At 43.0% G+C, this 12,977-nt stretch overlaps 2 protein-coding genes across 3 annotated transcripts; one reads left to right on the top strand and one right to left on the bottom strand.

Annotated features, from left to right (window-relative positions):
* Positions 1-286: 286 nt before the first annotated feature.
* Positions 287-6,453, bottom strand: zic4 (zic family member 4). 2 transcript variants are annotated; one of them, XM_085418826.1, is made up of 3 exons: positions 3,606-6,453; positions 2,877-3,497; positions 287-823 (listed from the first exon to the last, which is right to left on the bottom strand). In XM_085418826.1, exons 1-3 carry the CDS (start codon positions 4,033-4,035, stop codon positions 384-386), a joined length of 1,491 nt encoding a protein of 496 aa, XP_085274952.1. In that variant the 5' UTR covers positions 4,036-6,453; the 3' UTR covers positions 287-383. The 2 variants fall into 2 exon arrangements, with proteins under 2 accessions (XP_085274952.1, XP_085274951.1); XM_085418825.1 differs by having other exon boundaries at positions 2,877-6,452.
* A 1,336-nt stretch (positions 6,454-7,789) lies between these two features.
* On the top strand, positions 7,790-10,672 carry zic1 (zic family member 1 (odd-paired homolog, Drosophila)). Its single transcript, XM_085418827.1, has 3 exons — positions 7,790-9,053; positions 9,510-9,673; positions 10,164-10,672. Exons 1-3 carry the CDS (start codon positions 8,093-8,095, stop codon positions 10,359-10,361), a joined length of 1,323 nt encoding a protein of 440 aa, XP_085274953.1. The 5' UTR covers positions 7,790-8,092; the 3' UTR covers positions 10,362-10,672.
* The last annotated feature ends 2,305 nt before the right edge of the window (positions 10,673-12,977 follow it).

The raw sequence follows: 12,977 nt of genomic DNA, 5'->3' as shown, positions 1-12,977 counted from the left end.
GTGTAGGCACCGAGCCAACCGCTCTGAACAAGTGATGTTTGAAAATATATTCTTTTTATATGCCTGGAAATTAGCACGTCTTCAAGGTTAGCACATTTTCCTTCCGATGTGGTTAAGATGCGTCTCTTGATTCTGGATTTCTGTTTTGTGGCTCATCCCCTTCACTCCCCCCCCCCCCCCCCCCCCCCCCCCCCCCCCCCCCTCCAAAATAAGGGTACCAGTGGTCCTAAACAGGCACATGGGCACCAAAGCCAAACCGCGTTTTTAATTGTTAAGCTTGTGGAAATGTGTTTCTGTCTCTGCTGTTGTGTGTGTGTGTGTGTGTGTGTGTGTGTGTGTGTGTGTGTGTGTGTGTGTGTGTGTGTGTGTGAGCCTGAGCCGGGTTAAAAAGCGTCCCTCGGTTCTGGGTTTCTGTAAGGTGGTTCGTCTGCGGGGTCCGGTGTAGAGTGCCCGCTGGGTGGTGTTTGGGCGCCGCTGGCACCTGAGCTGTGGCAGACGTACCACTCGCTTAAATTCGCGGGCTGGGAGGCTCCCACCGGCTCTGACAACACCGAGGAGCCGCCTGGTTCCCGGCCCAAGTCTGAGGAAGGGGAGACCAGGGAGGGAGTGGACGACTCATAGCCCGAGCTAGGCGGAGGGGACTTGCAGTGCACCTTCATGTGTTTCCTCAGGGAGCTGGGGTGTGTGTAGGACTTATCGCAGCCTCTCACTTTGCAGTTGTAGGGCTTATCGCTGGTGTGGACGTGCGAGTGCTTTTTCCGGTCACTGCTGTTGGCGAAGCGTCTGTCGCAGCCGTCAAATTCACATTTGAAGGGTTTCTCACCTGTTTTTGTGAGACAAGATAAAACACAAATAAGCGAATGAAAGAGTTCAAATGTGAACACGTGATACTCACCCTGAGGCACTAAGCTGCCTTTTCATTAACATACTTTTTTCCCCCTACATGTCTTCACTTTTATATGAAATGTACAAACAACCTGGTTAAGTGTAACATATGAGAGCACGAGCTGAAAATGAACTATGACCTGTATGAATAGAGCCAAAAATATGTAAAAGTGTGCCAGCTTTTATTATTTCATGTTTATCTTTATAATGCCATTTGATTTTATTTTGGGCATTTACACCCCCCTCCTCCCACTTGCACTATGAAAACAAAAGTTTGCCCGCCTGGACAGCTCCCAGTCTGGTGTAAACATGAGGGCTGAACCCCTACTGTCCTGGGTCTATACCTGGTGTATGCATCCATCAAGGCATCAGTCAAAACAGACAAGCTACGAGCACAGACGTAGCAGGCCTGTAATACCGGCTCAAAAATAATGATGAATCAAAGCACTGCCACCGCCAGGCTTCACCTACTGTGCGATAACGCAGTCTGTGTGTAATTTGAATCCTGCAAACGGTTGTGGACTGGCTCTAATTTTGCGTTTTAATAACAAGTATTTCTACCTGATTATGACAAGGCAAAAAAAAAAAAAAAAGACAATCTGAATAAATTACACGGAAATCATCCACTGCTGATTTTTCTCCCCCGATTAAAGCTTTTGAGAATATGTAATTGCCTCTGTCTAATTACACTTGCGGGCTGAATATCAATTTGACCTTCAGCTGTTGGGTTGAGAGAGCCAATCAAGGATATTAGTGTAGTACAAGAAACCGTCGAGGAGCAGACCCCAGGGGCAGCCCCAGTCATAACTACACTTTCGGATAGGTTTTAAACATGATACCAAGGACCAGGCCCCTTGGGAGTCAACACACAGAAATAATTTAGCAGATTTGTACTTAGGTAATGTGAGCAAATTATATGAATAATACATAGGGTGCAAAAATGAAACAGAGGGATATTGCCATGTAGCCACCGATAAAAAAGAAGGGCAAAAGTAATTGTATTCATTTACAAGTCTGACTCGACATTGTCAGGCCTCTTTTCCTTCCTAGTTCCACAGCACGTCACTGGGTGGCAAGCAGCCATGTTGCACCAGTATTTGTTTTTGCAGTTAAATCATAGATGCTTTAAGCTGCATTGCATGCACTCCCATCATTATGCAGGTAGTCAGTCAGCTGTGCAAACCTGCCTGTTAGTAAACTGTTTCAGCCGTCTCCACTTGTAAACTTGTTGCTTGAGCTAAAGAGTACAAAGGCTTAATCGTCCAAAAAGCACGTTTTCTGTATGAACCGGTTACTTTCAGATTGATGAAACACACAGCTACACGTAGCTTACATGATTTTGAAATAACAGCGACAAAAATGAAACACAATAATAATAATATTACTACTAAAAATAATACTAATAACAGATGAAGTGGGTGGCCAAGGCTAAAATAAAAACATCATCTCCACATCATCATTATCATAACCATTATATCTATTGCTAAAAGTGAAGATGCACCTTTCCAGCTTTGCTGCCAGTCATGTCTGGCAGGACATGCACTGAACTAAACAGGACCTGACGTGGGCCTCAGTCTTTCTGCTGTGGTGTAAACAAGAGGTTGAACCGTCAAACGCCTGAGCGAGCTGTACCATAATCCCCAAACCCAACCTTTGTGAAACTTGCGAGCACTGATGCAACTCATAACAAACAGGTGGCCAGTAGCTGTTGCGTCCTGCTGTATAGGCTATCGAGCAGCAGCGCAGACTGATTAATTGCCACAGGTCTTGAAAGTGCATTATAATGCGTAAAGTTGCGTAAAATAAAATTACAATAAATAAATAAATAAATAATGGAAAATTATCCACAAAAAAATCACTTCCCTTGCAAGTAGAAAGCGTGCAAACCCCACAGCTGAATTTCAAAATGCGACTTGATAGCTCTATTTTACGATTTACAGTGCATTTCCAACAATCACAGCATTTCCTTCTATGAATATTAAGCCACTGACCTGTGTGCGTCCTTTTGTGAATCTTTAGATTTTCGGATCTTGCGAACACTTTCCCACAACCAGGGAACGGACACGGAAACGGTTTCTCCCCGGTGTGCACTCGAATGTGATTTACAAGTTTGTATTTTGCTTTAAACGGTTTGCCTTCCCTGGGACACTCTTCCCAAAAACATATATGGTTCGCTTGCTCTGGTCCTCCAACGTGCTCTACCGTCACATGCGTTACGAGTTCGTGCATGGTGCTGTAAGTTTTGGAGCAAAGTTTCTTCGGCGAGTGCTCCGGCTCCAGCCACTTGCAAATCAGCTCTTGCTTTATCGGCTGCCTCATGTAGCGGAAAAAGGCACCGGCTCCGTGGTGGTGGTGAGCGCTAAGATTCATGTTCAGATTCAGACCACCGTAGCCATGCAAAGGCGAGGCAGAGAACGGATCAGCCCTGGAGCCTGCCACTTGACTCAAGTGATCAGACCTAACATACATTTCTCCAGGTAGTCCTAACCTTATTTGTCCATTCAGTGTTTGGCCACCCGGTGATCCGCTAGAAGGCTGCTCGTGGTGGAGTCCGGAGAAGAGGGTATGGTTCCCAGCGTCAGGGTGATGACCATAGTGTCCGGGATAGCTACCTGTTGTTGAGACAAACATTCCGTGGTGAGAGGCTGAACCAGCAGTCTGGTCAGTCAGTACTGGCATGGCTTGAGCTGTCAGATCTCTCCGGATGAGGAAATCCCTACCTGCAGATAAAGCCTGGGCCGTGTGAGACATAGAATAGGGGACCGATGTCGCCTGAACCGGGCCAAAAGCTCCCGTTTGACTGGAGACCACTTCACTGTGGCCTGCCATATGATGATTGTGGTGGTGGTGATGGTGGTGGTGGGGATAATGATGGGCTGGGCTGATTTTGAGGGCCGCGGAGTGCCCCATGTGTTCTGGCCCGAATGGACTCGGCCCCAGGCGGGGTTCCGCAGTAATCTCCCCAGGGTGCGAGTGAGCCATTGAGTGTGGATGGCTGCTGAACCCCGGGAAGCCTGTCACGCTCTGAGGGGTATGGTGGTGATGATGGTGATGGTGGTGAGCCCCTGCCAAGTCAACTAATCTCAGCGCCGTGTTCCGTTTGGAAAACGTAGGGTCCATCACGGGGCTTCCCAAAGCATCCACGCTCATTACTTCCTAATTTTAGAATAACTTGACAGCAGGCAAAATAATAATGATGATGACAAATATATTTTAATCGCAATGAAAAAATAAAGAAAAAAAACTTTATAAAGTTAAGTCTATCTGCAGACTACATGGAATCCCATTCGGTTGAGAGGCAGCAGCAGGACGCTTTGATACTGAATAGAGATTCATGGTAGGCGCTGCAGCCCGTGGAGCTAAACAATCACCCTGCGCTCTAATTGGTCAGAGCTCTGTGATTGACGTCACCAGTGACAGTTTCCAACGTGAAGAAAAATGTCTTAGTGACAGCGAGCAGCTACCGCGCATGCGCAGTGCCTCGGGCAACGCTCAGGAAAAAAAGGAATAGTTGTTATGCAAAGGTTATTGTACAATAAAAGTCCTAAAAAGTTGATCCCGATATACAGTCGCTTCTCTTTTGTTGCGGCTCACAAAGGCTGTGAGGCTATGAAATAGCAATTTCCCCACTTTGATTATGTCCTTACAAAACAGACTGCTCCGCGAAGAGTGTACATATTGTCGCTGTAAAAGTTGTAAGGATCATAAATAATGCAGTGATATCTTTATTTTGCACTGCAGCGTCAAGGGCAGCTTTACGCACAAATTACGCGTAAGTTTACGCACGTAAACGATCGATGTCAGCGGAGAAAAACTTGTGCAAAGGACAACTCCACGTGGTAGTTTTAAATAGTCCGGAGTACATACCATTAATATGCGCTTTGATAAATGCACATATTTACATATCCAGCCGTTTGCCCTTCAGCGCATACTACAGAGCTGACTCCGTGCTCTGCCTGGTGGGATCCGTGTGAGTAGGATGTGTGAATAGGGCGAGCTGCGGCCATTGTCCCGAGGAAAAAAAAATGTAATGGACGGGACCTGTTGTTATGATCCGGGGTAATTTTGCTTTAGACCCAGGACGGTAGCAGATGAGGGTCACAGAAGGTGGTGCCGTCGCAGACTTAAGTTCAAAATAATTCGTTTCTGTAGCCCACTGTAAGTACCGATACAAGCTTATCCTGCAAAGGATAAAACTAACCGTGATTATTTTTCTATCTTTGTTTGAATGCGTAACAGAAAGACAGTAATAGCTACAAATCGTAACAAAACGCCATGCGGTTTTATAAATTATCCTCCAGATGGGTATTTTTTTCTACACGGACTTTGTCTTTTTTAAACCGTCAGCAGACTAAAAGAAATCAAATGGTTAGTTATTACAATGCTGACTAATTTGTTTATATAGCTTCACACGGACTATAATTTTCAGCATGGTTGACTTTTTCGGTGAAACAATCTTGCATGCCGACACTGCAATAATTGTGTTGCAATATCATAACTGTGGAAGTTGTATTAGATTTTTTTTCTCTTGTGACACTGCCATTACTTTGACTTTTCCTTATTTGTTTTTTTTTACATTTTGGGAGTATGCGTTATATACACCAATTCGACATGTGCGGCTCATTTTTGACTGAAGTTTTATCATCTCTGTTTGCAGGGAAAAAAGATGACTGTGACTTTGTGAAATCCATAAAGTAGTGGTCAATCTGATGTCAGATACGAGGTGTTTTAATAGGTGCTGTTTGTCTTCTACGTGGTTCGTAATTTGTAGAGTCAAGTCTAAAACCCCAAATTATTTTCAGAGTCGCTCGTCAGCATTTCCGTTAATGAGAAAAACAAGTGCACACTATCTGAACTTGTGTTTAAGGGTGACTGAATTCATCATTCTTAGATGTAGTAATTAAAATAAAGCAATTAACCGAATATTAAGTGACTTTTAATCAGCTACCATTTTTGATAAGAGAAAATCAGTTGCAAACCTGTATTACTCTAGGTTATTTCTATGGATTGACTTGTCAAAACCTTTGCTGACAGCGTCATATCCAGCACATTAGAAACTGAGTCAATATTTTGAGACGTGACGGATCCAAAAGATGCTTATTAAATGGCCTTTACGCATGTGGCTCATGAGGCTCACAGCTGCAGCCTTCAGAGGCATCACAGCACCAGCGTAATGCAAAACTTTGAAGTGCTATTTCTGGTCCAAGTTGTGCATGCACTCACTCACTCTTGGAGACAAGTAAGCTAGGGAGCTGTACGAGATCCCAAACCAAAAAGCTGAATAATGCAGCGAGGTCTCATAAAACGTCGCATTTGCTCCTTTGGCTTTCACTTTAAACCCTCAAATAGCTTCTGCTAACAATTTCAATTCTGCACATGTAATATCATAGCCGATTATTGGCCGTTTCATTAGGATAGCTTTTGCGCATTAAAACTAAATATATTCAATTCATTTTGAGGCACACGGGGAACTTTGAGTGCGTTGCAGTGTCATGTACTACTGCAGCAACTCTAATTTATCTTTGCATGTTTCAATTTTGTATACAATACTCTCAGCTTATCAATGATATGTCATTCTTACCGTTTCCCACCTGTTGAAATATCCCTCCAAAATTTTGTATAGCAGAATATGGGGACACCTAAAAAGGGAAAAAAAAAAGGTCGGATCAAGTCGTAGTTCTACTTGTTAAGTTGAGAACAACAAAACTTCCTCTCTTTCCTTGGTCTCCTAAGGCTGACTAGGAGAATGGCTTGTAGAAGCCAGTCTAGTAGCCAAGAAGATATTTTAATGGTTTGTATGGCACGTCTGTGCGTGTGGCTTTGAACTCTAGCAGCCGGAGGTTCCTGCAGAGAGCGCCGCAAATCCCACTTGATAACTTCGACAACCCACAACGTTTTACACACAGGTTATGCATTGCTGGTCTGCTAAAAAAAAAAAAAAAAAAAAATTTGAGTGAGTCGCGCAAGCTCAGCCAAACCGTGATGGATACATTAGGTATAGTTGTAGATCCAAGTTAAATACTGGCCTATATATTCAAGGTAACCTTTGTGAACGCGGGGTGCTGGTGAGCATGATGTGGAAATCTAAAGCACAGATGTTCCACTGGTGTGCGCTTCAGTGGACGCCGAAACACAGTGTTGAAGTGAAACAGAGCTACAAAACTCGGACTGCGCACAAGAGGAAGAAAACAAAACGTTGTATGGACTCATTTGAAGTGAAACAGATAAAGTGATAATCCCCTGCCTTTCGAGAGAGTGATGACCCCAAATGAACTTCAAATAGCGGTTCCCCTAAGTTTTCCGAATGAAACACATATAACCGTGTCTCTCTATACCTGTACCTGGCACACGTGATGACGGGTCCAGGTTAGAACTCTGTCAGGTTTCATGATCTCCTGAATGCTGTCCCACGTGCAATAAATAAGAGAAGTGTCAGATAATAATCATTGAAAGCAGACAAACAGATTGACGCATCTGTCAGCCTGAGCGCTTAACTGTACAAAACGTTACCAATTACACAAACAAAAAAAGGGCGTGCTTGGTAATCTGATGGCCATGGCAACAAAGGCAACGTTTGGTTTGTAACCCTTCTGCACTCCGTGGCTGCAAAACGGGCTTTGACTTACTTTCTACGAGGCCAATTGTTGTCTTGTGTTTCCCAACTTTTGTTTTGCTGTTATTCAGCCCTTTAACCAAATTCACAGTCAGCATTCTCACAATATCTGGGATTGATGATGCAAAGAGGCCAATAGAAGTGAGGGCCCTGCACCGTGGATTGTTATTTGGTGAGTGGATGTTATTGGGGGGAAAGGGGCTCCGCCAATGAACGAGAAGCTCCGGAGCCACGTGACTACCCCCCTCCTCTCCCATTCATCAGGGCTGGACTGTGTTGTCTTTTCAATTCATTTATCTGCAGGAATGATTGCGACTATCAGTCTAGAGCTCACCGCCTGACTGAGGAGGTGAAAGTTGCGCCACAGGAAGATAAACCGCAAAAGACAATATTGCATGTATACACGATTTTGCGTGTGCATCGGATGAGCGGTATAGGGGGATTCCTCGCGTCTTAAAAAGTAAACAGAAATTCGGTGGATTTGAGAGTTTGCTCAGTGTAGAGGTCCAAGAGATACAGAGAGGGGGAGGAAGAATATCTGCGCGTGGTTTTTTGATTTCTGCTCTCAGTCGTCTCAGCGAGTCTAGACTGAAGATGCTCCTGGACGCAGGACCGCAGTATCCCACCATAGGAGTCACTACTTTCGGCTCCTCACGGCATCACTCAACAGGCGAAGTCACAGAGAGAGAAGTAGCGTTGGGGATAAATCCGTTCGCGGATGGGATGGGCGCCTTCAAAATAAACCACAGCTCCCACGATATTGGCTCCGGACAGACGGCGTTTTCTTCCCAGGCGCCCGGCTACGCAGCAGCTGCCTTGGGACACCATCACCACCCGACCCACGTTGGCTCTTACTCCACGGCGGCTTTCAACTCCACCAGGGACTTTCTCTTCAGAAATCGGGGTTTTGGGGATGCCACCGGGGCGCAGCACAGTCTGTTTGCCTCCGGAAGTTTCGCAGGGCCACATGGACACTCAGATGCAGCCGGGCACCTGCTCTTCCCAGGGCTCCACGAGCAAGCAGCAAGCCATGCCTCTTCCAACGTGGTCAACAGTCAGATGCGGCTGGGCTTCTCGGGGGACATGTACGGTCGGGCCGACCAGTATAGCCACGTTACGAGCCCCAGGTCTGACCACTATGCGTCAACCCAGCTGCACGGCTATGGCCCCATGAACATGAATATGGCTGCACATCACGGAGCAGGGGCCTTCTTTCGATACATGAGGCAGCCGATCAAACAAGAGCTTATCTGCAAGTGGATCGAACCGGAACAGCTGACGAATCCCAAAAAGTCGTGCAACAAAACTTTTAGCACGATGCACGAGCTTGTGACCCATCTAACGGTGGAGCATGTGGGAGGACCAGAGCAGACGAACCACATTTGCTTCTGGGAGGACTGCTCCAGAGAAGGAAAGCCATTCAAAGCCAAATACAAACTTGTAAATCATATCAGAGTACACACCGGTGAAAAGCCCTTTCCGTGTCCGTTCCCCGGCTGTGGCAAAGTATTTGCTCGATCGGAAAATCTAAAAATACACAAAAGGACTCACACCGGTAAGATCCGCACAGATTGACCGTTTTTTTTCTTAGTGCCAAAATCAGTGCTGAGAATGCCTCATCCAAAATATGCATGCAATCAGGATTATTATTTATAAGGCAGCTGCAGTATCTTCACTGACATTTGACTCAGTGCAGCTGTCGACAGAAAATATTTTATAGGCTTTTCTTTTTGCTTCCCCAGATTTTCTATTTTCTATTACATTTAAAATAATATTTAAATTCAAATTGATATTATTTATGCACATCTAAATGAGCTGATTCAAATGTATTTACAGTAGATAATTATTGCAAGGCAATCCAATCCAAATGACTATTAAAAAATATAAATCTTTACTCTGGTTACTGTTTTACATCTTCAATTATGTAAAGTCAAAATAAAAATGTGTAATAATAATGTTAAAGCCCCATCGGTGTCAAACACTATATTGTTATTTTTCTTGCTTCGTTTAGGTGAGAAGCCTTTTAAATGTGAGTTTGAAGGCTGCGACAGGCGGTTTGCAAACAGCAGTGACCGCAAGAAACACATGCACGTCCACACATCGGACAAGCCCTATCTCTGCAAAATGTGCGACAAGTCATACACACACCCCAGCTCCCTCCGAAAACACATGAAGGTAAAACCCGTTTTATTATTATTATTATTGTATTTTTTTGTATTCCTGCAATGTTTATCTGTGTGCAAGTGCAATTCACAGACTGTTTTTTTTTTTTGCTGCTTTCAATGTGTGACTGGAAACCAGGATACAAAATATTTCTTTATTTGTATGATTTTATTCTAACAGGATGTCCCAGTTTTTCCCCCCTCCTTTTTTTCCTTCAGTGTAGTAACAGAAACACAAGTTAATTTGTCTTGACACTTTCTTTCTTTAACCGACAAATCAGATTAAGATCTTAATGGGAATAATTATGTTTTGGGTATGCTTTTTTTGTTTCTTTTTTTTTGTGTGTTTTAGAATTCTGCACATGTCCCCCAACAGTCAGATTAGGACTTTTAATTTGTTTTGATGAGGTTCTTATGTTCTGTGTTTGATCAAAAACAAAAACGAAAACAAAAACCCCCACGGTGCACCACGATTCTCAAAACACGTTTCTCATTACTCGCAGGTCCACGAATCCAACAATGCAGGATCGCAGCCATCTCCAGCGGCCAGTTCAGGATACGAGTCGTCGACACCTCCCACCATAGTATCACCGTCCACAGAGAACCAGAGCAGCAGCTCCATATCACCAGCAGCCTCAGCAGTACACCACACAACCAGCCACAGCACGCTGTCGTCAAATTTCAATGAATGGTACGTGTAAATATTTTTGAAAAAGAAAAAGAAAGAAAGGGGAAAAAGACTGCAGAAATAAAGAAATAAATAAAACTGCTTGGAATCAAAGACTTTATCAAGTCAGCCAGTGAAACGAGGACTGAAAAAAACACGGGAGGCCCAAACGATCAATAAAAGGCTGCCTTAATGTCAGTGAAAGAGAATGCATGGACATAAAGGAGGCAAGGACAGCCACCTACTTAAACTTTTCCCCCCTAAATATTTCTTTGAGTCTTTATTTTTACTGAGAGACTGCTCAAAAAAAAAAAAAAAAAAGGAAGAAGAGAGAGATCTCAAAAAGCATGCTATCTGCGGGTAGAGGCCTGAATTTTTGTACATAAGGATTTCACCAAGTTGAAAAAAAATGTAATATTTTATTTTGTAAATAGTTCTATCACAGTTTAAGGGAATTTGTGAAAAATGTGGTCCCTAGATATATGGAAAAATGAGATGGTTTTAAGAATACTGCGATGAATAGACTTCATTGAAAAGAATGTTATAGTTGTGTACCAAATGTGAATTATTCAGTATTACTACAGTCTACACGTCGACTTAACCGACTCTTAGTATTAATGTGCTTTTGTAGCCTATTCAGTGCAACATTTTCGTCCAAGGTCCAGTTTGAGTAGCACAGTATCATTGTTGTTATTTAATGTCATGTCGATAAATCGTGTAGTGAAAGCCTGAAATTCCGTGTCAATCTGTTTATGTAGTGATAATTATAAAATCTCTGTCAATTGCTTTGTCTGAAAGGAAGTATTATGTAAGTAGCTCAATTTTCCATATTTATCCGCATGTAAAGGACCGGTAACATGTTAGAAATGATCGGTATTTATGGAGAAATGCGCTCATATGTAAAATTTAGTTTACAAAAACAACAAAAAAAATGTTTGGATACATTTCGTACTATATTAAAGGATTAAAAAAATACAAGAATGCAATGCGTTGGAGGTTATTGGTTTCATTAGTGTTTGAGGTTGATCTCAACATGAGTGCTGTGTTAAACTAATGGGTTCTTTTTATAGGATGCATCACCAAAACAGACCCCCTTTTTTCCACCACGATAATCCATTTAGTACAGTTCCGATGGAAGAATAATTGCATGGTTAGTTGCACAAATAATTTTAACTCTTTATGTGTGTGCGTATATGTGTGTGGGTGTGTGTGTGTGTGTGTGTGTGTGGGGGGGGGGGGGGGGGGGGGCTTTTGCAGTAGGTGCGCATATGTGTGTTTGTGTGTGTATATAGATATATATATACGTGTGTGAGGCACCAGCTCAGTCTGAACGTAAAGGCTTGCCGTGTTTTAAACACGCTGTCACAACTTTTCCTGCCAGTCGATAATAAGTAAATTCACTCCCCAGTCTGCATCTTCTGTTTATCCAAAATTAACATCCAACACTTTGCCCTCCAGTAATGTGCAAATTAAATCGATTAATCACGGCGGTTGTTCCTCGGTGTAAAACCGGATTTTTTCCCCCCTCTTGCCTTACTTAATTGTTCGGGAATCTAATTTTCCAATCTAATTTTTCTTTCCTGCGTTTTGTCGGATTTCATAGATTTAGGGAGAGTTGGTGTATTAGTCTGGCCCCTCATTGTTCCTGGCTGCAGCTTGCTTGACCGCCCCATTAGGCAGAGATCACATCAGCAGCCGCCACTGATCATGGTTAACACTGGCAGTGTGTGCACGGAGCCACGATCTGTCAGTCTGCACCCTCGTAAAGGCTTGTCGCACATGCCCGAAAAGAGCCACACAGCAAATTTAACGTCCCAAAAGGAAAAAAAAATGTACACATAGCAGCAGAGGAAACGCGTGCGTGTGCTCGTGCATGCTCGTCTATAGCGGCAAAAAATAAATAAATAAAAATAAAATAAAATAAAAAAAACTAAAAACGACTCCCACCATCTTAGATGATTTGTTGAAATGTATTGAAATGTATTCATATTTTCTTTTCACGGACTATTAGATTTGGAGATAAATGAAGGATGGTAATAAAATGACTTTTTCGACTCTATTTAACACTATCTATCTGGTCCCAGTGCAGATGCTGCTCTCGTGCACCGCTATGGGGGTGAAAAAAAAAATAAAATAAAGACGCACTCCACGCCCGTGCAATGAATTCGTTTGCAGCTTTATAGAAAAATGTTCACATGCAACTTGAAATATAAATAGTTTAAAGTGGATGTGTTAAAACTGGCTCCTGTGGTTTTCTGGGCTGGCAGATAGTCCACACGTGGATTTTATTTAAATATAAAGTTGATGCCAAATTGACAAATGTTTGAGATAAAAGCTCAATTCGGCAAAAAGACAAAACAAAACAAAAAAAACAGTTTATTTATCATTTGAGGGAAAGTCTTTAAATGTGAAATTATGTTTCGAGTCCAGACTAATAATGATGGAAAATGCTCTTCGTGGAATGGATTTAAACTCAGACTGGATCCATAGTTTTTGCCTGCTAATGGCCACAGACTTGAGTTCATACTTTAGCCACGTTGTTTTTTAATTTCCCTGCAGATGCTTTTAGCAAATAGTGAAACTAAAACCTTTAAGTCTTACAAAAAAAAAAAAGGAAACGAGAAAACAAACGTTAGCTCTTTGCCCTGCC

The sequence above is a fragment of the Rhamphochromis longiceps genome, linkage group LG9, assembly GCF_057381845.1.
Source record: "Rhamphochromis longiceps isolate RC_006_pf linkage group LG9, R_longiceps_female_GT1.1, whole genome shotgun sequence".
Taxonomy (NCBI): domain Eukaryota; kingdom Metazoa; phylum Chordata; class Actinopteri; order Cichliformes; family Cichlidae; genus Rhamphochromis; species Rhamphochromis longiceps.
The sequence above is the reverse complement of the archived record's forward strand: the minus strand, read 5'-3'. Positions and strand labels throughout refer to the sequence as shown.